The sequence below is a fragment of the Lepidochelys olivacea genome, assembly GCF_965140295.1.
Source record: "Lepidochelys olivacea isolate rLepOli2 genome assembly, chromosome: 2".
Taxonomy (NCBI): Eukaryota; Metazoa; Chordata; order Testudines; family Cheloniidae; genus Lepidochelys; species Lepidochelys olivacea.
In genome coordinates, this window is record NC_140412.1 from 154,029,410 (window position 1) to 154,055,889 (window position 26,480).

Genomic DNA, 26,480 nt, shown 5'->3' on the forward strand with positions numbered 1-26,480 from the left:
CTGAGAATTGTTCCAACTAGTTCATTAAGTACCCTAGGGTGAATTTCATCAAGCCTTACACTTTTCCCCCCTATTCTGGACTGTGTTACTTGCCACTTGCTGTTAGTATTAAATGTGCTAAGCATCTGATCACAACTAACTGTTTTAGTTAAGACAGAACCAAAATAGGCATTAAACACCTCAGCCTTCTTGGTGTCAGCCGTTATTAGCTATGCAGGAAAACTAAATATCTGAAACAGAATTTAAATAAAGCTGTTATTATGTGATGACTATCTAGGGAGAGATAGCAGTTATAGAAGAAGCCAAAAAGAATAGCAGTGCACATCAAAAGAAATGAAGCAGAAAAGAATGAGTATTTTACTTCAAGACAGGATATGAAGCAATAATTACCTCCCCATTCTGTTGAATATACAAATTAATTCTGCAGTCATCGCCACCACAAGCTAATATTGGAACTGCAAAAAGAGAAAAAAAATTAAGTGTTTGTTATTAAATCTTGTAACTTTAGCATTCTGTGATCTTTAGTAAAAGAAAAAATGGGCACAAGATGAAACCATAAATATAACTGAATAATATAATGGATATTATGTCACTTTGTGATCTTTATGCAAGATGAGTTAGAACTTCAAAGTTGTAAAAGATTTAAAAGCATCTAAAATTGAAGTTATTGTACATATATAGTATCTGCTACAAATACTGGGAGGCTGAAGGGCAAGTATCTCTAATTTAGGTCTCCAATGTACCTCTATTAAGTCCAGTTGTGACAGATATGGCAATTTCCTGCAATATCTTTGGGAGATCTTACACACAATAAGTAATGGCCACACTGGGTCAGACCAATGGTCCATTTAGTCCAATATGCTATCTTCTGACAGTGACCAGTACCAGATGCTTCAGAAGGAGTGAACAGGACACTTTTATGGAGAGATCCACCCTGTCATCCAGTTCCAGCTTCTAGCAGTCAGATGTTTACAAACGTGCCAAGCATGGATCTGCGTCCCTGACAATCCTGGCTAACAGCCATTGTCGGACCTATCCTCCATAAACTTATCCAATTCTTTTTTGAACCCAGTCATACTTAACATATTAAGTTTACATATCATTATAGACTAGAGATTGTATTGGTTTCAGAATAGCAGCCATGTTAGCCTGTATCCGCAAAAGAAAAGGAGTACTTGTGGCACCTTAGAGACTAACAAATTTATTTGAGCATAAGCTTTCATGAGCTACAGCTCACTTCATCGGCTGTAGCTCATGAAAGCTTATGCTCAAATTTGTTACTCTCTAAGGTGCCACAAGTACTCCTTTTCTTTTTTTAGAGATTGTATGTAATTCCATAAGTGAGGGGACCAGAGTCATCCAAGAACTAAGAGCAGTAAGGGGTGATTCGGCAAATGCACTCAAGTTGTAACACCTCCAGAGAGGTACAACCACCTGAAGAGTGGCATATTGGTTCAAACTGGATTCTCCAGAGACCAAAAGACAAGCAAAGAAATTGCATGAGCTGACTCAGGAACTTCTTTCTGATCCAGAAAACAGACAGGCCCTTCTGTCAAAAGGGGGCCTCAATCCTTAGTAAAGACCTGGAAGGACTAACACCAGCACCAGACCCCAAGGTCGGAGGTAGGGTGACCAACTGGTCATTTTAGCATGTGTGTAAGTTCTTACTGTTTTTAATACATGTCCTCTGTAATGCTTTCACCAAATGTGCTTATTTAGAAATGAGCTGTGTGGTAACTTATAACTGTGGGTAATTATGCTGTTTATAGCATCTGAGGAGAAAGCAAAGCACAGATGCTGGCCTGTCTAGGCCAATATTGCAGCCACAGTGGCTACATCTGAGTATGTGGCGACCAGGAGGTTTTTGTGCAGCCACTACAGCCTCCTGGGAAGTGATGGGGGGAAATAAGCCCCCCCTCACTCCCTCCTTGTTGCTCCTGGCCAACTGCGGGGCAGTGGGTACTGACCTCCTCCCCCCAGTATGGCCACGAGACCTTGGCCTCCAGCTGCAGGGCTTCAGCCTCTGGCCCCTGGTTCCAGCTGTGTGGTAGCAGGTGCTGGCCCCCTGCTCCAGTCTCAGGCTCCGGCCATGTGGCCCCAGCCCCTGGCACTGATCCTCTGCCCCAGCTGCATGGCAGCAAGCGCCGACCCACAGCTCTGTTCCCAGGCTCCAGCCACGCGGTTGTGGGAGCTGGCCCTGGGTGCCAACCCCTGGCCTTGGCTGCACAGCAACAAGTGCTGGCTCCAGTCACACAGTGGCGGGTGCTTATTCCTGGCTCCAGCCATGCAGCCCTGGTCTCTGGCTCCCAGCACTGTGCAAGCTACATGTTACTAAATTTTGTACCACACCAAGTAAACTGACTGAAATAATTAAAAACAGAATTATAGCACAGATGATAATATAAGGACAAACCACTAGATGCCTCTCTAATGTATTAGGATTCTTTGAACACAGCAGAATAGTGGATAAAAAAAGGTGGGAAAAAATTGGGACTTTCATAAATTCCTTGGCAAAGAGTCAACAGATTTTGTTTTAATGGAAAATACACAGTTATGAATTAAGAAACTAATTACTACAATGGATGACAATCTGGCTACAAAACAGAAAATGGGCACTGGAATAAGTGGTCAGTTTTCATCATGACAATAGGTTAAATATAACCTATAAAGCTTTTTAAAGTTTGTTCATTTTTTCAGCTTGAGATTCAAGATCATGAAGAGCCACTTCTAATTTATTTGTCAGAACCCAAGTTACTAGGATTGGTGAACCAACAGCTTGATCCATTATGGCAGTTCTTATATTAGTAAGGGGTGATTAGGCTGCATGGCAAAAGGACTTGCCAAGATCTGTGAGCACTTGAGGGGAGTTGTTCTGCAGTCTTAGGGATCCACAGGGTAACAACTCTCCCACAAATTCTCAAGGTCCAGGAGACCAGCTCAGAGAAACTCTTTGCTCATAGGTCAACCAGTGAAGCACTGAATCATATAATTTGCTCTTCTGTAACAGTTTTTTTTAATTAAGGGTTTTCTGTTGTCTTCTCGTAGATGACTTACTGGGCAGAGAATGTTCCAGTATCAATTCTCCAACAAAGCAATTGATGCAAGATTAGTTATGGTTATGGAAAAGTTCATAAAAAATTAACATCAAGAAACATTCAAAATTCCAAAATCTATATAAATCAGTTTTAACTGTCACACGCCAGATGATTTCTTTGCTGGAAAGTTCAAAGAAATTATACTCAACAAAAGAATTCAAGAGTAATTTTTAAATGCCTCTAACTCAAGTTAACTAGCTGATTACTTGTAATTTTTCAGAAATGTCATTCTGCATGCAAAGAGTAAGTACTACAAAATTTGGGCAAGATGCAGATGTCAGCACAGCTTTGTCATGGAGGCACCATAATGGCTCCATAGATTTATCAAAGACATTTTGTCCTCTAAAGTTTTAAATTCTTAGTCATCTCAGTCTGGCACATTAACTGACTGGTTCTGGCAAACAGATCAGCAGTGAGCCTTAAGGATGACATTTAAGTTACCTGTAGGTTTCAGAGTTAACCTTCATATAAAAAGGGGCAATCCAAGCCTCTGTGGTATTGTTTCAGATTCAAGCAGACAACACAACTAACTGCACCAGTTTAAACTCTATTCAAGTTTTCAAGGTTTCCTCAACCACCAACATAGTGAGAATTTTTTTTTAAGATGACTTTGGATCATAATGATAGATTTTGAACATTAATTATTGCAGCACAGACCAAACCATTTATAACGAGTATTCAAAAATTAACAACTTAATAATTTTTCATCATCGTATGCCTGAGCTTTTGATACAGTCTAGAGCAGTGGTTCTCCAAGCCGGTCTGCCGCTTGTTCAGGGAAAGCCCCTGGAAGGCCGGACCGGTTTGTTTACCTGCCGCATCCGCAGGTTCGGCCGATCACAGGTCCCACTGGCCGCGGTTCGCCGCTCCAGGCCAATGGGGGCTGCGGGAAGGGCGGCCAACACTTCCCTTGGCCTGTGCCGCTTCCCGCAGCCCCCATTGGCCTGGAGCAGCGAACCGCGGCCAGTGGGAGCTGCGATCGGCCGAACCTGCGGACGCGGCAGGTAAACAAACCGGTCCGGCCCGCCAGGGGCTTTCCCTGAACAAGCAGCAGACCAGCTTGGAGAACCACTGGTCTAGAGGCAAGTCAGTTTTCACACGCCCATACCCACAAAAAAACAAAAACAAAAAAAAACAAAGCATTTCTTTATCCATTGGTTTTAAAAATAATAGACTTTTCCCCTTTTTAGAATTTTTGGGATATTTTAAAATGCTTATACCTCAATTAACAGATTTATATGAAAATTCATTCTTTACCTTTTGAGGAAGTTCTTTAAGCTGTGGAAGATATGCTATATCATTTCCACATAAAAACAATGTTTCCCTGCTTTTAATACAAATTTAAACTCAGCCTTAACTATGGAAACAAAAGGGTACCTTTATAATAAAGCAAAATGTTTAATATCCAGTTATTTACATTTCAAGGTTAAGCCTTACATAGAATATCACCTTTAGAAAGGGCTGATATTAAAACTCAGCACAGTAAATTCTGAGTTTCATTTTTAAACTACTATTATAGGTTTGCAAGTTTTATTTTAAATCTTGAAGTCTGAATCATTACTTCTCATTTATAAACACAGTGCTATACTGATATATTTCTCTAGGGAACTATAAAGAGAATTTCTAATATGTACACCACCATAATAAACAAAGAACTAACCTATTGCTTCACAGCATGAATTTTAGGACAGCATTATCCTGACTAATATGCAGCACAGCCCCTTTATTATTTCTGACAGTAATTCAGACTACAGGTCACGAATTTATTGTAATTTTCCAGCCTTGTAAACTTAATGTCAACAACCACCTTCTCACACATCTAAGGAAAAAATGTCTATTGAGTCAATATTCAGAATGAAAATGGAAATATTGCTTTTCATATTGCACTGCCTTCAGGGTATGACAGCATTTTCAAACTACACGATGTATTTTGTATATAGTTCTAGAAGATTTGAAAACTTCATAAACCAAACAAATTGACTTGTCTGCTCTGAAGGCATTACAGTAAAAAAAAAACTGTCAGAGTTAAATAACACATAACTAGACAGCTATGAATATGCCTATACTTGTCCCATTAAATGCGTCATACATAGGGCCCTACCAATTTCACAACTGTAAAAAAACATGTCATGGATCATGAAATAAGCCCTGCTCCGTGAAATCTGATCTCCCCAAAATAAGCCAAGCTGGGGAGGGACAGGATTTGTCCTTCCCCTGCATGGCTGTTATGGGGAGAGGTCAGACCCACCTCCACAGACAGCGCAGAAGAGGGTGGTACACCCTCATTTATGTGCTGCAGAAGCTCCAGAACTGGGCCCCAGACTGTGGCCCTCCACAGCTCCTGTCTGGGCTCAGGGCCTCCAAGCTCTGGGGCTTCCGCTCCCTCTCCCCCATGGCTCCTGCCCGGGCTGCTGCTCTCCCTCCCTCCACGGCTCCTGCCTGGGCTAATCGCGCCCAGGCGCCAGCTGGGACTCAGGGCTTCCACCCCCTGCAGCTCCTGCTTGGGTTCAGGGACCTGGGCTGGGGGCTGCCACCGCCCACAGCTCCTGCCCAGCTCAGGGCTGCCCCCCGCGGCACTTGCCCAGGCTCAGGACACCCAAGTTCCAGGAATGCTGCTCCCACACCCCGTGGTTCCTGCCGGGGCTGGGGGCAGCCAGTCTCCAGCCAGGACTCAGGGCTTCCACCCTCAGTGGCTCCTGCCCAGGGTCAGGGCTGCCGCCTCCCCGCCCCCCCACAGCTCCTGCCCGAGCTCAGGACACCCAAGTTCTAGGGCTGCTGCTCCCTTCTCTCCCCCCACACCCCCATGGCTCCTGCCAGGGCTAGGAGCACCCAGGCTTCAGCCAGGACTCGGGGATGCCAACCCCCTCGCAGCTCCTGCCTGGGCTTGGGGAGGCCACCCACACCTCCCCACCCCCACCCCAGGACTCCAGCTGGGGCTCGGTGTGCACAGGCTCAGGGCTGCGATCCCCAAGGGCTCCTGCCTGGGCTCTGGGCCACCCAAGTTTGGGGCTTCCGCCCCCCTTCCCTCCTCCTCTGGCTCCTGCTGGTGCTCGGGGCTTCCACCCTGTGGCTCCTGCCAGGGCTAGGGCACCCATTTTTCAAACATGGCACAGGTCCCATGAGCCCATGTGTTAATCCACCACTGGCCCTGACTAGCAGCTAGGAGCCTCCCAGTTGGGGCACACACAGCAACACTGGGGAGATTGGACGTACCTGGGGGGGGGAAGGGGGGGGATAGCTCAGTGGTTTGAGCATTGGCCTGCTAAACCCAGGGTTGAGAGTTCAATCCTTGAGGGGGCCATTTAGGGATCTGGGGCAAAAATTGGAGATTGGTCCTGCTTTGAGCAGGGGGTTGGACTAGATGACCTCCTGAGGTCCCTTCCAACCCTGATAGTCTATGATTCTACCTCCGGGAGCCTCCTCTAGCTGCAGGAAACGCTGCAGAAGTGAGCATGACAATCCTGCAACCCCCATACAACAGCTTTAGGACTACCCCTGCCCCACAATACCCTTTTGGATCACGACTCCCATGGTTACAACACCGTGAAATTTAAGATGTAAACATCTGAAATCATTAAATTGACCAATTTTAAGACCCTGTGGCCGTGAAATTAACCAAAGTGAACCATGAATTTGGTAGGGACTTATTCATACATGTTCTGTGCTATACTAGGCACTGCTGGATTGCGGTCTTCATGCAACAGTTATACAGCGTATGCCTAACCATGCCCTGATGCAGTCCCTTACATGCATGGACAGAAAGTAGTTTATACCTTATTCACCTGAGGAAAGAATATCTGCTGGCAGCTTCTTCTCACAATGCAAAATGGCTGACATTTTAATTATCTTATCAAAGAATCTCTTCCCCACTGAACATTCAAGGCAATTTTGGGAGGGCCTCTCTCTCTGGATTATTTTCCTAGTATTTCAGAAACACCTGCATTCATACTAACAACACACTCACTACTTCTATTAAATACTGGGAGGTGCTCAGATACTTTATATGGTCCCCATTACTGTAATATGGTCATTTACCTTGTCTAGTAACTGGAGCTCTTCAAGATGCGCGGTTCCTAAGTGTATTCCACTCAAGGTGCACATGTGCTCCTTGAACCTTAGACAGGAAGATTTCTGCTACCGGTGTCTCTTGGACTATGCCGGGGAGGGCAAACTACAGCCCGCAGGCTGGATCCAGCCTACGAGCCATTTTAAGCCAGTCCAAAAGTTATGGCCGGGGCGCTGCGTCGGGGGCCGCACCACGCGGCTCGGCCCCGCTCCAGCCGGGGCGCTGCGTCGGGGGCCGCACCACGCGGCTCAGCCCCGCTCCAGCCGGGGCGCTGCGTCGGGGGCCGCACCACGCGGCTCAGCCCCGCTCCAGCCGGGGCGCTGCGTCGGGGGCCGCACCACGCGGCTCGGCTCAGCCCTGCTCTGGTGCTCCAGCCGGGACGCTGGGTCGGGGGCCACACCACGCGGCTCCCGGAAGCCGCAGCACGGCCCCGTGGCTCCTAAGTGCTCCAGTGAGAGCTACAGGGGTGGTGCCTGCCAATGGGGCAGCGTGCAGAGCTACCTGGTCGCGCCTCCAGGTAGGAGCCGGAGAAGGGACATACCACTGCTTCCAGGAGCCACTTGAGGTCAGCACTGCTCAGAGCCTGTACCCCTTAGCCTCTCCCCATGCTCCAAACCCCTGCTCCAGTCCTGATCCCCCTCTTGCTCGCCAAACCCCTCAATCCCAGCCCTGAGCACACTCCTACACCCCAAACCTCTCATCCCCAGCCCCGAGCCCGCACCCGCAGCCGGAACCTGCACCTCTTCCCACACCCATGCCCCAGCCCTGATCCCCCTCCCACCCTCCAAACCCCTTGGTCCCAGCCAAGATCACCCTCCCATACCCCAAACTCCTCATCCCTAGCCCCACCTGAGGGCCCTCACCCCCAACCAGAGCCCGCACCCCCTCCGGCACCCCGACGCCAATTATGTGAGCATTCATGGCCTGCTCTATCACAGCCTTTGGAAGGACCTGCAACAAAAGGGAAGCAGGGCAGGTAGTGGAATACAGATAGGAACCACAGAGCTCAAAGAATTCCAGTTACTCCACAAGACAACCATATTTCACACTCCATAAGTATTCCACTCAAGGTGATTCAGAAGCAATATTCATCGAGAAGGAGGGTACAAGGAACTATGCTGTGCCACAGATTGGAGGCTGTTCCACTGAAAGATATATTTGCTACAGAAGCTTGTATCAGGGCATAATGCCTAGTAAACGTGGGCACAGAGTCCCAAATTGCTGCTTTATAGATTTCTAGGAGAGGGACATCTCAAAGCAAAGCTAGTAGTCTGGATTCTAGTCAAGTGGGCCCTTATACCTTGCAAGAGGGGGGTTGCTATCAACTCCTACTAAAGCAGGATGCAGGGCAAAATCCATTAGGAAAGTCTCTGACAGGATACTGCTGAAGGGAAACAAAGGAGACAAATAGTTTAGGGGATTTCCAGAAGGGTTTTGTCCTCTGCAGGTAAATGCCACGGCTTGATGGACATCCAAGAAGTGTGTAGCTTCCCATCCTCTCTGGTGGCATGGCACTTCAGATTAAAAAAAAAAAAAAAAAAGACAGGTCAACGAATGACCTGCTTCACATGGAATTCCAACATCATTCAAGAGATTAATTTAGGATGTAACCTCTCAAGGAAACCCTGTCCTTATGAAAAACCTTGTAGGGCAGGTGTGCCATAAAGGGCCTCCAGCTTAGCTGCCTTTCTGGCTGAGGTTCTTGCAACCAGAAAGGCAACCTTCATAGACAGATGAACAAAGGAACATGAGAATAAAGGTTCAAATGGAGCTTTCATTAATGCTGACAGGACTAGATTGAGATTCCATATCAGGGTAGGTTTCAGTACCAGAAAAAAGGTTCTGACAAGTGCCTTGAGAAACCATGCTGTAGCAAGATGCGCAAAGAACAAATGGCTGTCCACTGGAGGGTGAAAGGCGTTAATAGCCTCCACATGCACTTGCAAGGAGCTGATAGGCAATCCTGACCTTTTCAGAGAGAAGGCAGTCCAGAATAGTGGGGATCTGAAAAATGCTGGTGAACCACAACTGCCTCAGCCACTGAGGAGCAAGTAGGATTACTGACTTTATCTTGTTTTCCTCAAGACTTGAGGTAAGAGAGGGATGGTATAGGAACGTGTACATCAACAGCTTCAACCACTATAAAAGTAATGCGTCCCAGAAACACTCTGGAGCAGTAGACCAGGCATTTATTGTTTTTTGGGGGATGCAAAGAGATCTCACCATTGGAATCCCACTATTTGAATATGCTCTGTACCACTGAGTTATGTAGCTCCCACTCATGGTCTCTAGAGAAATGTCTGCTGAGACGTCAGCCACTCTCGGAAAGAGCACTGCCAAGCTGGTGACTTGACGGTAGAGGCACCAGTTCCAGATACTAACAGCTTCTGTACCAAGAAGGGTGGACCTTGCTCCTCCCAATTCAGTGATATAATAAAGTGCTGTCATGTTGTCTGACATGACTTGAAAGTCCAGGGTCTGATAAACAGTAGGAATTGTTTGCAGACTTTCTGCACTGCCCACAGTTCCAAGACATTTATGTGCAATTGGGATTCTTGTTGGGTCCAAGTACGTGTTTATCCAGGCAGCCTACCCATCTTAGTAAGGAGGTGGCTGATCAAACTTTTTGTGAGTGGGAACGGGACAAACGTAACCCTTCACACACACACACTGTTATCCGGTTTTCCCACAAAGTAAGCAAAGTCAGAACTCTGTGGAGGAGCAATAACAACATTGGGGGGAAAACAGACAGTATAGTCTCATCATATGGTGATTACACTCTTTTCATTCTACTAGTATCTCTAGAGGATGTTAAACAGAAGCTACCAGAGTCAGACAAATTTTAAATCAGCAGGTCCAGATAACTGCCTGAGGAGCTTGCTGGACCATTAATGTTTATTTTCAGTAAGTCCTGGAGCACCGAAAGCTAAATGTTGTGCCAGTTTTGAAAAAGGGCAAGAAAATGGAGCAGCTGACACAGGACTCTATTAATAAAGAATTAAATGAAGGTAATGTAATTAGTGAAAATGAACATGGGTTTACGGAAAATAGATCCTATCAAACTAACTTACTATTTTTTTTATGAGATTACAAGTTTGTTTGGTTGATGAAGGTAATAGTGTTGACGTAATAGACTTCGGTAGGGTGTTTGACTTGGTACCACTTGACTAAATTAGAATATAAACTTAACATGGTGCAGACACACATAATTATGGATTAAAAACTGTCTAACTGATAGGTCTCAAAACTTAATTGTTAATGGGGAATGGTCACTGAGTGGGTGCTTCTCCAGCATGGACCAACAGGAATCATCAGTTCTTGGCCTTATACTAATTAACGCTTATCGATGTCCTGAATGAAAATATAAAATGGTCACTGATAAAGTTTGCAGATGAGACGACAAATTGGTGGAGTGGTAAATAATGAAGAGGACAGGTCACTGATACAGAGAGATCTGGATCACTTGGCAAACTAGGCACAAGCAAATAATATGCATTTTACTATGGCTAAAAGTAAATGTATACATTTAGTAACAAAGAAGGCAGGGTCATACTTATAAGTTGGGGGACTCTATACTGGGAAGCAGTGACTCTCGAAAATTTGAAGGTCACTGTGGATAATCAGCTAAACATGAGATACCAGTGTGACACCTGGCCAAAAGAGCCAATGCAATCCTGGAATGCATAAACAAGGGAATCTAGAGTAGGAGTAGAGAAGTTATTTATCTCTGCATTTGGCACTGGTGCTACCACCAATGGAACACTGTGTCCAGTTCTGATGTCCACAATTCAAAAAGAATATTGAAAAATTGGAGAGAGTTCAAAGAAGAGCCACAAGAATAATCAAAGGGTTAGAAAACATGCCTTATAAACTCAAGTAGCTCAACCTATTTAGCTTAACAAAGAAAAGGTTAAGGGGTGACTTCATTATAGTCTAGAAGTACCTACATGGGGAACAAACATTTAATAATGGGCTCTTCAATCTAGCAGAGAAAGGCATACCACAATCCAATGGCTGGAAGCTGAAGCTAGACAAGTTCAGACCAGAAATAAGGTACACATTTTTAATGGAGTAATTAACCATTTTGGAACAATTTACCAAGGTGAATTCTCCATCACTGATCATTTTTAAATCAAGATTGGATGTTCTTCTAAAAGATATACTCTAGAAATTATTTTGAGGAAGTTCTGTTATGGGCAAGACCTGTGTGATATAAGAGGTCAGACTAAATGGCCTTGGAATCTGATGCGTATTTAACGATTCATTTGTTCTCTCGCTAAATAGATCATCGCCCTCAAAAGGCAGATCCTCACAGTGAATTGGACTTCTTTGAGAATCTAGAGGATTAGAACCATGAAACTCATCTCATAACTATGGATATTGCCATCGAGCTGGAGGCTGTATCTGTTGCACCCACAAAGCCTGGGGCCAATCTGGCAGGCAAATTTACCTTTATCAACAATTGCTTAGAGCTGAAGTTTATCCTCAAGTCAGTTTCTTAGTGAATTCAGAGAACTTACTGTAATTAATAAACTAATAATTTGATAATAAAGGTTGATACTTCACTATCCGGAACTGTTATACTTGCCAAAGTGAAGTTCTTCCTCTCAAAAAGGTCTAGACATTTAGCCTTGTCTGTGGGTTTAGATCTGGGTTGGTAGTTGCTTGTTCCTTTCAATGACAGCCTGCACCACTAAAAAGAGTATGGAGCAAGGTGTGAAAATAAGTATTCTGTCCCTTTCCATGGTACAGAATATTTATTCTCCATTCTTTTCAGAGTGGGGGTGCAAGTACCTGGAGTATGTTAGACCAGTGGTTCTCAAAGCCGGTCCGCCACTTGTTCAGGGAAAGCCCCTGGTGCGCCAGACCAGACGTGCTGGCCGCCCTTCCCGCAGCCCCCATTGGCCTGGAGCTGTGAACCACAGCCAGTGGAAGCTGCGATTGGCTGAACCTGCGGACGCAGCAGGTAAACAAACCAGTCCGACGTGCCAGGGGCTTTCCCTGCACAAGTGGCAGACCAGCTTTGAGAACCACTGTGCTAGACAGTCTCAGCCAGTTCTAAAGTGGCCTCATTAATAGGCAGTGCCACATTACTGGAAGCAGCACTCTGGAGGATATCAAGCACCTTATAAGAGTGCCCTGTATTTCCTCCAGGGGAATCTAGAGCGTGCATGCGATTCTCAAGAGGTCATAAAGTCATCATGTGGTAATGGCAAGGCAGGAGTGACGGCCTCATCTGGTGAGAACAATGATAATCCTACAGAATTGGGTGGTTCTGGCTGTTTGGATTGCTCCTCTTCCTCAGCGTGTTCCTGGGCAGATTGAGGTTCTCCCCCAGGTAAAGAAGCCTGTCCTGACTCCCAATGAGACCTCGCATATTTGGGATGTCTCACACAGATCCCATGAGCCCTTGCACTGGCCTTATTTGGGTCCCTGGGGTGATCCCCCTGGAGGAGGATACCATCAATCCCAAGTCAGGTAGCCCTACCTGTGAGAGTGGGAAGTTGCCCATGCGATCCTGGAGATGCTATCAGGGCTGATCTTCCACCTTGATAAGGCTGGTGAAACCCTCTCCTTGATTCTGGACTCACTGAAGGAGAATGAGGCTTCTGTCAGTGGGCAGTGCTATTGGCATCGGTGGTCTCATTATTCCTTGGCTAGTCAATGGTACCAGACAGTGGCTAACCAAAGTTGCAGGGACATCCTTGGTTAGACCAGATCTGATAGTATTACTGATTCTTGGCCTGCACAGATTAGCTGTTTTCAGTACTGATCATTCCTTTTCTTTGAGCATAGGTACAGTCTGTGTAGGAAATGTCCACTGTCTTCTTTCCCTCACCAGTATCAAGAACGGTGCCATCCATTTGGCTGTGGATGGCTTTGTGACATTTGTGGTTCTCAGTGTCAAGAAACCAGAACCATGCCTTTTGTGAGCTCCTGACCCACATGGACCAGGGAGTGGAGTCTCAGCCAACTTTGAGGGTGTCAAAGAGGAAGTCCAGTACTTGAAGACTTGGAGGGAGATTTTTCACATTTTTTGTGAACGTTTGCTCCTGCCACCTAATGTCTGCTGTATTTGGAAGAGTCTGCTGAGCAGTCCCTGAGCCTGAGACCGGGTGCATCTGTGCAATGCACAGGGAGGTCTGATGGGTGAGGATTGGACTGCAGTCTCATAGACTCATAGACATTAAGGTCAGAAGGGACAATTATGATCATCTGCACAATGCAGGCCACAGAATCTCACCCACCCACTCCTGCGATAAACCTTTCACCTATGTCTGAGCTATTGACGTTCTCAAATCATGGTTTAAAGACTTCAAGGTGCAGAGAAGCCTCCAGAAAGTGACTCGTGCCCCATTCTACAGAGCAAGGTGAAAAAGCCCCAGAGCCTCTTCCAATCTGCCCTGGAGGAAAATTCCTTCCCAACCCCAAATATGGCAAATCAGCTGAACCCTGAGCACGTGGTCAAGATTCACCAGCCAGATACCCAGGAAAGAATTCTCTGTAGTAACTCAGATTCCACCCCATCTAACATCCCATCACAGGCCATTGGGCCTATTTACCATGAATAGTTAAAGATCAATTAATTGCCAAAATCATGTTATCCCATCATACCATCTCCTTCATAAACTTATCAAGCTTAACCCTGAAGCCAGATAGGTCTTTTGACCCCACTGCTTCTCTTGGAAGACTGCTCCAGAACTTCACTCCTCTGATGGTTAGAAACTTTCGCCTAATTTCAAGTCTAAACTTCCTGATAGCCAGTTTATAACCATTTGTTCTTGTGTCCACATTGGTGCTGAGCTTAAATAATTCCTCTCCCTCCCTGGTATTTATCCCTCTGATATATTTATAGAGAGCAATCATATCTCCCCTCAGCTTTCTTTTGGTTAGGCTAAACAAGCCAAGGTCCTTAAGTCTCCTTTCAGAAGACAGGTTTTCATTCCTCGGATCATCCTAGTAGCCCTTATCTGTACCTGTTCCAGTCTGAATTCATCCTTCTTAAACATGAGAGACCAGAACTGAACACAGAATTCCAGATGAGGTCTCACTAGTGCCTTGTATAACGGTACTAACACCTCCTTATCTCTACTGGAAATACCTCGCCTGATGCATCCCAAGACCGCATTAGCTTTTTTCACAGCAATATCACATTGGTGGCTCATAGTCATCCTGTGGTCAACCAGTACTCCAAGGTCCTTCTCCTCCTCCGTTACTTCCAATTGATGCGTCCCCAGCTGATAACTAAAATTCTTGTTATTAATCTCTAAATACATGACCTTACACTTCTCACTATTAAATTTCATCCTATTACTATTACTCCAGTTTACAAGGTCATCCAGATCTTCCTGTATGATATCCCGGTCCTTCTCTGAATTGGCAATACCTCCCAGCTTCATGTCATCCGCAAACTTTATTAGCACACTCCCACTTTTCGTGCCAAGGTCAGATATAAAAAGATTAAATAAGATTGGTCCCAAAACCGAACTCCACTGGTAACCTCCCTCCAGCCTGACAGTTCGCCTTTCAGTATGACCCGCTGTAGTCTCCCCTTTAACCAATTCCTTATCCACCTTTCAATTTTCATATTGATCCCCATCTTTTCCAATTTAACTAATAATTCCCCATGTGGCACGGTATCAAACACCTTAGTAAAATCTAGGTAAATTAGATCCACTGCGTTTCCTTTGTCTAAAAAATCTGTTACTTTCTCAAAGAAGGAGATCAGGTTGGTTTGGCACGATCTACCTTTTGTAAAACCATGTTGTATTTTGTCCCATTTACCATTGACCTCAATGTCCTTAACTACTTTCTCCTTCAAAATTTTTTCCAAGACCTTGCATACTACAGATGTCAAACTAACAGGCCTCCAGTTACCCGGATCACCTTTTTTCTCTTTCTTAAAAATAGGAACTATGTTAGCAATATTCTAGTCATACGGTACAACCCCTGAGTTTACAGATTCATTAAAAATTCTTGCTAATGGGCTTGCAATTTCATGTGCCAATTCCTTTAATATTCTTGGATGAAGATTATCTGGGGCCCCTGATTCAGTCCCCATTAAGCTGTTCGAATTTCGCTTTTACCTCGGAACTGGTAATATCTACCTCCATATCCTCATTCCCATTTGTCATGCTACCATTATCCCTAAGATCCTCATTAGCCTCATTAAAGACTGAGGCAAAGTATTTGTTTAGATATTGGGCCATGCCTAGATTATCCTTAACCTCTACTCCATCCTCACTGTTTAGCGGTCCCACTTCTTCTTTCTTTGTTTTCTTTTTATTTATATGGCTATAGAACCTTTTACTATTGGTTTTAATTCCCTTTGCAAGGTCCAACTTTACTTGACTTTTAGCCTCTCACTTTATCCCTACATGTTCTGACCTCACTAAGGTAGCCTTCCTTGCTGATCCCTCCCATCTTCCACTCCCTGTATGCTTTCTGCTTTTTCTTAATCACCTCTCTGAAATGCTTGCTCATCCAGCTTGGTATACAACTCCTGTCTATGAATTTTTTCCCATATCTTGGGATGCAGGCTTCCGATCGCTTCTGCCGCTTTGACTTGAAGTAATCCCAGGCCTGCTCTGCTTTTAGATCCACAAATTCTTCAGTCCAATCCACTTCCCTGACTAATTTCCTTAATTTTTGAAAGTCAGCCCTTTTGAAATCAAAAACCCTAGTTGCAGATTTATTTTTGTTTATCCTTCCATTCAGCTTGAACTGAATTAGTTCACGATCATTTGAACCAAGGTTGTCCCCTACAACCATTTCTTCTATGAGGTCCTCGCTACTCACCAAAACCAAATCTAAAATGATATCCCCTCTTGTTGGTTCAGCAACTACTTGATAAAGGAATTCATCAGCTATCGCATCTAGGAAAATCTGAGCCCTATTATTATTACTAGCACTTGTCCTCCAGTCTATATCTGGGAAGTTAAAGTCTCCCATGATCACGCAGTTTCCATTAGTATTTACTTCATTAAAAACATTAAAGAGGGCTCTATCCATATCCAAATTAGATCCTGGCGGTCTATAGCACACCCCAAGCACTATCACAGGGGACAGTTTTCTTCCCCAATGTGATTTTTGCCCAGACGGACTCTGTCTTATCCATTCCATCATTTCCTATTTCTTTACAGTCTACCTCATCATTGATATACAATGCTACTCCACCACCTTTACCTTTATTTCTGTCTTTCCTAAACAGCACATACCCTTCAATACCCATACTCCAGTCATGACTACTATTTCACCATGCTTCTGTTATCCCTATAATATCTGGTTTCACTTCCTGCACCAGTAGCTCTAGTTCCTCCATTTTGTTCCCTAGGCTTCTCGCATTGGTGTACAAACATCCTAATTTTTGCTGCTTGGCCTCGCTCACATTCTTTACCCTATCAGGCACGGACATTCTACCACCAGTATGACCTAGTAGATTGGACATAAGGAGGAAGGGCAGTGTGGATACCATTCTCCTACCTACGGCTGTATCCTTTCTTACTTTGTTTTCTTCCCTCTCAATGCTAAAATCTGGTGTGGAGATTACCTGGACATCTCCCAACCATCTCCCTCAAATTCCTAGTTTAAAGCTCTCTTAATCAGTTGTGCCAGCCTCCATCCTAGACGTCTATTTCCTTCCCCACTCAGATGAAGTCCATCAGGAATCTTCTAAGTCTGAAGTCACAGGCTTGACAAGTTTGCCAAGAAAAGGACCGTCAGATATTATACTCAGTAGGCAGACAGAGATGTGTGTTGTGGAGGTTGATGACCAGGAAGGCAGGCTAGGCAGATCTTAGAGTTTGGGGTCTTGGGTATGCTACGCAACCCTGTATAGGGGACGCTGGGGTAGGTCAGGTTTTTCTCCAGGCCCCTGTACTACTAGAATGACACTGTCTAAACTGAAAACTATTAATTTCTAACTTGTTAAACAGGAATTCCAGCTCACTCTGTGAACGCTGAGGAAGCACTCTTCTTTTCGGAAGGTGGGACGAGGAGATGCCGTTAAATTGACTGAAATACAGATTACCAAATTCTGCATACCAACCTAAATGCCAGATCTAAGGAATAATGTTTTGTGAAAGTATGAGTTGAGCTCCAAGTAGCAACTCTACAAATTTCTAATATTGGATTACGTCAAAGATAAACCACAGAAGCAACTTTGGCCCTAGTCAAGTAAGCCCTTCTGGAAGAGGAACAGAGGTGTGTGTTATAAAACTTTTCAATACACAGTCTAAACCACTTAGGTGTGGGAATGTGAGTACCTACCCTTTCCTCTTTTCCCCATAAGGAACAAACAGTCCAGATGATTTCCTGTGTTACTTAGTCCTATTCAAACAAAAGGCTAATGCTCTCCTAGCATCCAGTGTGTGTAGTTCACTTCACCTGAGTGACAGTGTGGCCTCGGAAAAAAATACTGGCAAGTTTATGGACTGTTTAAGATGGAATTCCATTATCATTTTGGGGAGAAAATTTGGGAGTATATGAAAGATCACTTTCTTTGTGAAAAACTATAGGAGAATGGCCAGTTATGAGAGGTTCCCTGGTCCATTTTCTGGGAGGGCAATGGCAAGGAAAGGTATCAGGCCAGTAGTAGCCTGATTCCAGATCAGTGTCAATCTAAGGCAGTTTCCAAGGCAACAAGAACAACCTGGTTAAGCAAAAAGCTCAAAACTGTGTGACACATTTCCAAAGCGAACGAGTAGCGGGTTCTATGGGGAGGTTCTCATATCTCCAGAGAGGACTGCGTAGGTAAGAAAATAGTTTAGACTTACATTTTTCTTTTTCTTTCCTGGAGGAGGGGAAGAAGGAAGAGGAACCAGACCCACCACATTATACTTCTTTCCTTTACCCTAAATCACCAAAGATAACTTATCTGGTGTTGCATGAGGGTAACTAAATGACAGTGTTCCAAGTGTTTACCAGGAACCTAAGCCACCACTGTAATCATGGATCCAATAGGAATCAATGGCTCTAAGAAAGCATCAGGTGTCTTATCAGGCTTCTGATGAGTTCTCAAGCCTGGAACCAATTCAGGGAAGGATGACACTGGCCCTTAATACCCCTTTTGCTGTTGCTCTGACTTTTAAGCACAGACTCTTAATAGGGATGCTTTTGCACTTGAGTGTGCAAAATCTGAAGTACTGGATCCCTGAAATTTGCTCTTTCAGTAGAGGCATATGCCTGTGAGGCCAAAAGTTTATGCTTGGTCGGATTCATAATGAACAAACACCTTCAGTTTGGCTCTAATTAAGGAAGGGGATGAGTAAGCTGGAAGTTGGCTAGCCTTTTTAGTCTCCTTAGGAGTTGGAACTAAGGCCAGTCTCCCTGCATTTGTAGATTCTGATGCTCCTTTCTGGCCCTCAGAGTAACAGGGCTGTATATAAAGCAACAAGGTAAATGACCTTCCTCAAACAAACCAAAACAATACATATCTCCAGTAGAAGCAAGAAAATTAGCAGGGTAAGAGGCACAACACTTAAACTGCAGTTTCTTTGCCTTTGGTTCCAACATATAAGAAGAAAGGAATCATAGAATCAATCATAGAATCATAGAATATCAGGGTTGGAAGGGACCCCAGAAGGTCATCTAGTCCAACCCCCTGCTCGAAGCAGGACCAATTCCCAGTTAAATCATCCCAGCCAGGGCTTTGTCAAGCCTGACCTTAAAAACCTCTAAGGAAGGAGATTCTACCACCTCCCTAGGTAACGCATTCCAGTGTTTCACCACCCTCTTAGTGAAAAAGTTTTTCCTAATATCCAATCTAAACCTCCCCCACTGCAACTTGAGACCATTACTCCTCATTCTGTCATCTGCTACCACTGAGAACAGTCTAGAGCCATCCTCTTTGGAACCCCCTTTCAGGTAGTTGAAAGCAGCTATCAAATCCCCCCTCATTCTTCTCTTCTGCAGGCTAAACAATCCCAGCTCCCTCAACCTCTCCTCATAACTCATGTGTTCTAGACCCCTAATCATTTTTGTTGCCCTTAGCTGGACTCTCTCCAATTTATCCACATCCTTCTTGTAGTGTGGGGCCCAAAACTGGACACAGTACTCCAGATGAGGCCTCACCAATGTCGAAGAGAGGGGAACGATCACGTCCCTCGATCTGCTCGCTATGCCCCTACTTATACATCCCAAAATGCCATTGGCCTTCTTGGCAACAAGGGCACACTGCTGACTCATATCCAGCTTCTCGTCCACTGTCACCCCTAGGTCCTTTTCTGCAGAACTGCTGCCTAGCCATTCGGTCCCTAGTCTGTAGCGGTGCATTGGATTCTTCCATCCTAAGTGCAGGACCCTGCACTTATCCTTATTGAACCTCATCAGATTTCTTTTGGCCCAATCCTCCAATTTGTCTAGGTCCTTCTGTATCCTATCCCACCCCTCCAGCGTATCTACCACTCCTCCCAGTTTAGTATCAGCCGCAAATTTGCTGAGAGTGCAATCCACACCATCCTCCAGATTATTTATGAAGATATTGAACAAAACCGGCCCCAGGACCGACCCTTGGGGCACTCCACTTGATACCGGCTGCCAACTAGACATGGAGCCATTGATCACTACCCTTTGAGCCCGACAATCTAGCCAGCTTTCTACCCACCTTATAGTGCATTCATCCAGCCCATACTTCCTTAACTTGCTGACAAGAATACTGTGGGAGACCGTGTCAAAAGCTTTGCTAAAGTCAAGAAACAACTTGGACCAAACAAGGAACCGAATCAAGAACATTATTTAAAAGAACTAATTGAAATCTATCAAAACTAAGGCAGCATCACCTTTGGGAATGCAATGTGCTGACAAATCCAGGTTAGAGGAACCAGTGAGCTTCCCGGTCCATCTGCTACTGCAGTTGAAAGTAACTGAGGCAGTCAGGGGCCAGCCTACGCATGACCAAGACGTTATACGCCAGAACAACCCCCCAAGTCCTGACTGAGATATGCCCTCAGCCACACAGGTCCTCTCCACACCTTCAAGGTATGATTACAACTATGCATTCTGGGCAAGATCTGACAGATATCCCCACAGTGGGCCCTTATAATTCAGGTGCTGCCAATTACTTTAAAGATGACATTATAGCTCGAGCCCTACGAACACCGATATAGGCAAACTGCACCCTTCACCTCATTAATACAAAGAAGTGTTCCTCCTGTCCTCAGGCCCAGTGGTGAAAGAGACCACATCTTTGGAAGCCATCATCGAAGGACACAGAGAGAGGCTGCATTTGGCAAGATATCTTCCCCACTGATTCTTGATATAATGTTGTTGGCTCTCCACAATCCTCACACCCTATCATGGGAATAACAATAAAAAAAATCAGCTTCCCCTCTGAATTCTGCCAATGTGTCTGCCTGCAGATGGCTAGCAACAAGTCTTCAGACCTGGGCAGACCAACCCAGCATGGACGTTTGAGAACATGGACACCTGCCTCCACGCCGGAACTACAACTGCCCCACAAATCTGCAGCCTGGGGTGAAGGCTCCATATAGTCAAATCCATGCACTATTCAAGCCTGAATTGGCTATCCTGTGCACATACCTCCAAGGAAACCTGGTCAAGGGCTTATGAGCCGATCTCCTACTGGGACTCTGATCCCATGGACTATTGGTCCTTGAACCAAGTGGAGATCAGGAACCAATATTCCTTACCTTTAATACTTGAACAGTTAGACTGCATTAGATCTGCTCGGCTATTTACTAAACTAGTATGTATTTGGGCAGGGGATGAATGGAAAACTGCATTCTGTACCCACTACAGTGACTTTGAGCATTTAGCGATGCCGTTTGAACTGAAGAATGCCCTGCAACCTCCCAGTATTTTGTTAAAGACAACATATTGGTCCAAGATGTCTTAGAAATATCTATCTCAATGAGATACTCATCTCCTCAGGAAATCCCAAGAAGCACACTCACCACGTTAGAGCCGACCTAAAAGAAAAGTCAACACAGTCTTATGCAAAATTGGAAAAATGCGTTTTCGATCAACCCTCCATGGAGTTCCTACGGTTTATTCTATCCCCAGAAGGTATCAGGAAGGATCAAAAAAAGGTGGAGACCATTTGCAATTGGCCAAGGCCTCAGTAAACCTGCTTCTTAGGCTTCACTATTGGTGTTTCATCACAGACTTTTCAGGGCAATTAGCACCTGTGACCACCCTCATTTATAAAAATACCAGATTTATTTGGTCCTCCAAAACCCCAGCAAGCATTCAAATAACAAACTCATCTTCACCATTGCTCCTGTCCTGGTACACCCAGACCCCACACAAGCCTTTATCATGGAAGCTGATGCATCCAACATGACAATCAGGGCAGTGCTCTGTCACACATATCATCTCAAAGAGTCATTACATCTGTATACCTACTTGTTCTGGAAACTCACCACCAATGAGCAAAATTATGAGATCTTGGACAAGGAACTCCTGGCAATCTAAGCCACTTTTGAGGAGTGGCATCACTACCCCCAAGGAATGCAACATCTAGTACAGGTCTATACGGACCTCATAAACCTTGAATATCTACACAAAACCAGAGTACTGAACCAGAGGCAACTCAGATGACTTGTATTCTTCTCCCACTTCAACTTCACCATCACCTACTGCCCAGGGGCCAAAAATGGTAAGGTCAATGAACTATTCCAAAAGGGGGAATTATTATGTAGCCCCAGAAATACCTAGCCAGAAGCTGCCTTCCATTCTCAAGCCTCATAATTTACTGAATGCTGCCATTCACCAAGATCTAAGCCTAATCCATTCGGCTTCAAGGAAAGTGATCTTTCCCAAAGAGCTAAGGACAAGGGACATCATGACACGTGGGGTGGGATAATATATGTGACTGAACACACGTCCCTCTAGAGCTTCCCACAACAGAGGTGACACATTTGGGACACCAACACTCCCCTAGCAGGGTATTTCAGTTACCTTATAACTTATCACTAACCCTCCTGTTTCTTCTGGTAATGCCGAACACAAGCTGTGATACAGGCTTAAGTCAAGTCCTGTGACTTGTATGCAAGTATCAACATACCAGGGTACAAACTCTTGAGCATTCTCCTGCCCAGGCCCTGGGTAGTCATCACCCTGGATTTTATTGTGCAACTCCCTGAGTCCAGTGGCCACACGGTAATCACAACTGTTGTGGACCAATTTACCAAGATGACACATTTCATCCTCTACATTCACCTACCTTTCTCCAAAGAAACAGCTCAGCTCCTAGCGAAATATATCGTCTACCTCCAGGGGCTCTTGGACTAGGTTATTTCAGATTGAGTCCCACAGTTCATATCACATTCCCAGCACAAGGCCCTCCAGCTACTTGGAGCCCACACTTACATCTCTTTAGTGTACCACCCATAGACAGATAGCCAATCAGAGAGGGTAAACCAAACATTAGTACACTACCCACAATGCTTTGTCAATTATCACCAGAGCTACAGGTCCACACTACTGTCCTATGCGGAATTTGGATATACAACATGTTTTCACCCTTGGATCCACCCACCATTACCTACAGCTTCCCCAAACCCAACAGTCACTGACTGGATTCAACAGATTCACCAGGTCCAAGAAGTGGTAAGAGGCTACTTTGAGGAAGCAAAGAAAGCCCACAGTGATATCGGACTGTCAGTAGCCAACTTTTTCAGTATGCCAAGAGGTGCAGCTTTCCACAGAACAACTCTGCGCAGACAGGCCATCCTACAAACTCCATCACCAGTTCCTCAGGCCATACCAAATCAGTTAACAAATCAACACAGTTACCTTCAAACTTTGCCTGTCTAGATCCCTCGAGTTACACCCTGTCTTCCACGTGTCGCTCCTGAAACCCTACATGGAGATCCATTCTCCCTAAACCTAACCTCCTCCCTCACCAGTACATGTCCCGGACTACAGAGAGTATGTAGTCCATGAAGTGCTTGACTGCAAGACAAATTGGAGCAAACTATGGTATCTCATTGACTGGAAAGACTATGGCCCTCAAAAATGGTCCTGGGAACCACCTGACCTCCATGCACCTCACCTTTCATAAAAACACCTTGGTCCAGCAATGCCATATGTGCACCCCAAAAGGGGGTGCGATGTGAGGTTCTGCAGGGATAGGACTGGAACCCAGGTCTGCGGGATGGCTAATGCCTCCATGCTGTTACCTGGCAGCTATAGTAGGGTGTCATGCATTACCACACAAATCCTGTGGAGATAAATACCACAGGAAGTACCACCTCGGAAGGCCAGGCTGACAGTTTCCCTCATGGCTAGACCATGCGCTGTATTTCAGCCCAGGAGGAGTTCCAGGAAGCATCTGTGCAACAAAACGGATCCCTGCCAGACGTAGCAATAGAAAATGCATCTCAGGTTGCTCCAACTCCTGACTCCCAACTCTGGCTCTGATCCCTGGCTTGTGTGACTCCTGACTCTGTCTTGTCTCCTGACTTCAGTTCTGACCCTTGGCTTGACTCTTGTCTCCAACCATTAAGCCTGATTCCTGGTTCTACTTGCTAGGCCAGACCACCCATGTCTTGCTCATAACATATTCCGCCCCCAATATCACTGGGCATACAACTATGCACGGGGAAAAACCTACTCCACAAACACTAAGCTCCATCCAGCCTCCTCCCATTCACAAGATCTTGGGATAGACAAACTCATAAAGGACCCACCAAGAGACTCAGCCAGCAGAGGCAGAGTCAAGCCGCTGCAGCAGGGACCATCAGACACGAAGGATGTTGTCAGTGCTACTTCCTACACCTGCTTCCCACAATTTTTACTCTGGACACTCTCTCTTTTACATTAATTTGGCAGTTTAATTCAATTCCCTCCCTCCCACCCTCTTCATCTCACTGCACCCCACACTCATATAGCTCTGCTCTTGTCCCACTTCTCCCTTATGCTATCCCCTTGCCCGCCTCATCTTCCTTTCTGATTGCCTTACCCCACTTCCTGCAACATCCCTTATCCCTTCCTATGTTTGTTTAGCTATTCTAATCACAACAAAACCCACCCCCCCAAAAAAATCATGAACTCACATGATATTTGCAGACAATCACACTGTTCACTGTTTGTGTTATATCTCTGCCACACAATCTTTTTCTGTCTTGTCTACTTAGATTGTAAACTTTGAGGCCAAGATTGTCTCAGACTCTGTATACAGTGCCTAGCACAATGGGACTCCTAGAAGCTACTATAACACAAATATCAGATAATAGTTAATAATAATAATAGAACATGACACAAAGTATTGGGTGATGTTCTATGGCCTGTGTTAGGCAGGAGGTTAAATGATTTAAATGGTCATTTTGGTCTTTAAAAAAAAAATTATGAAATTTATACAATTGCTTCAGGGTGCTACAGGTACTGTTCCTCCCTTCCAAAGGAGCTTAACTCCATCCTACCATTGCTGGGGTGCTTATATCTTGACCTAACTTTATGAATCTATAACTGACTTCTGCCTCAGATTGCAACTAAATTGACATATAATACATGCTCTATCAAGACTGTTTTGGAAGCACTACAACTAAGCAACTTTGTTCTTACTACTAACGTCCAAATTAAATCTATTCAGACGTGAAGCTCAGGGTGGTTTCTTTTTAATTTAGATATGATTATTCATATATTATGTGTATCCGAAATTAGCTAAATGAAAACACTGTTTTTCAAGGCACATCAACCACTGTTTTAAAAAATCCGTCATTTCTCCAGGACTAAGCGTTCAGGATATGTGGCTGTACTTACCATCACTGCCAGGTAAGAAGGATAAGCTGACATCCATAACAAATCCATTTCCAAATTCTAGGGTCTGAAGGCAGTTAGCTGAAAATTGAGAGTAAAGAATGCTGAACTCACTCTACCAAATTAATGTTGTAGGGGGAGACGGCAGCACACTTATGTTTTGGTTGGTTAACACTTTCCATTACAAAAAAAAATCATGCACCCCACTTTGAAGCTGTTACCTCCATTGGTTGCAGGAAACATTTGATCTTTGGCAGGGGACCTCCATGGAATCAGGGAGGTGCCTTTTGCTGGCCCCAGTAAAATCCATTGAGATCTGAATTATAAGCTATTAAAAGTTATTTCCCACAGCATCTTATATTGTACAGTTTAATTTTAGCAGCACAACAACAGCAATGCATGTTCTAAATCCCTCTCTGGATGGGCCCCATCACTGCAGCATGCATTCACTGCACTGGGGCAGAAATTTAGCCCGTCTTCTACCAGAGCAGCTGCAGAGGCAGGAGGAAGAGAGAGATGAGCCACAGTTCCCCACCACCACCCTACAGACCCAGCAGTGGTCCAAATGGCTCAGCACCCTAAACTAAAGGCAACACTAAGGGAAGAGCTCCCCCATATATCAGGGGCAGGATTAGGAACAGATGCTCAGCCCTGCTGCTGCTAGAGTGTGGCAATGCGGGGAAAGACATGTAGAGAATTTAGAATGTTTGCGCAGGAAGATGGGGGGGTTGTTTTCTGGGGTGGGGAGTTCTGCTTAGGCAGTTCCCTGCTCATTTAGTCTAGGGAAGAAGTTATTTCTCTGAGGTGGTCAGGTTAAAGGGAGATCTCTTTGGATGAGAAATAGTGGTGCAGGTTGCCTGGGGTGGATGTACATGGGGCATGGAGAAGGTGACTAGTTTGAGAAAACTAGAAACCACCACCAAATAACCATCAAGTTTTGTACCTCAACATTTTGCTTGTATGTTATCTATTATTATTTGATTAGCTTGTCTATTAAGACTAAGTTCTTAGGGCAGAGATTGACTTTTTGTTCTGTGTGCACACAATGCTTATTACAATGGGGCCCTGATCTCCGATTGGGACCTCTAGGCTCTACATTACAAAACAAAAACCCACAACTGGGAATCAGGAAATTACAAGTTCTAGACTCACTCTTCTACCGATTGCCGCTAACAATTCTGTACCCTTCACAATCATTATTATTAAGCAAGGTGTCACTGAAAGGCTACATAAGCTGGGAATAGAAGATAGATCTCTAATATGGAAAACCAAAATCTCAGACATTTAGCTACACTAGTCTGCTACGCTGTCTGTAAAATCAGGCTACTCATCCTAAGGTAAGCAACCCATCATTCCCAATGCAGAGGAGAGAGCAGCCAACCAATCAAGCAGCTCAATGCAGACCTTGTCTTCGAGCTGGCCCAGAATGCTACCTTCCTCCTTCTGAAGGCTTGGGAGGACAGAACAAACACCTAGCTTTCCCTGTGCCTCCTGGTCATTCTCTGCTGTGTCCAAGGAGATCCTGCACCTGAGGCCTTCTGGTCCATGTAGCCCCAGCTGCAGTATGGAGAAGCAGAAAGGTGCTTCTTGCTCCCCTC

The 26,480-nt window shown here is 44.9% G+C and overlaps 1 protein-coding gene across 2 annotated transcripts in view; it reads right to left on the bottom strand.

The window, feature by feature from the left end:
• The window catches only part of ELP2 (elongator acetyltransferase complex subunit 2), a 123,126-nt gene that overhangs the window by 82,786 nt on the left and 13,860 nt on the right, over nucleotides 1–26,480 (bottom strand). Inside the window, exons 5-6 of one of the 2 annotated variants that reach the window (XM_084619571.1) lie at nucleotides 24,886–24,963; nucleotides 391–455 (exon numbers count right to left, since the gene is read on the bottom strand). In XM_084619571.1, coding sequence (XP_084475697.1) covers nucleotides 391–455; nucleotides 24,886–24,963 — 143 coding nt within the window. The remainder of the gene's footprint in view (nucleotides 1–390; nucleotides 456–24,885; nucleotides 24,964–26,480) is intronic. The other variant, XM_084619572.1, reaches the window with a different exon arrangement.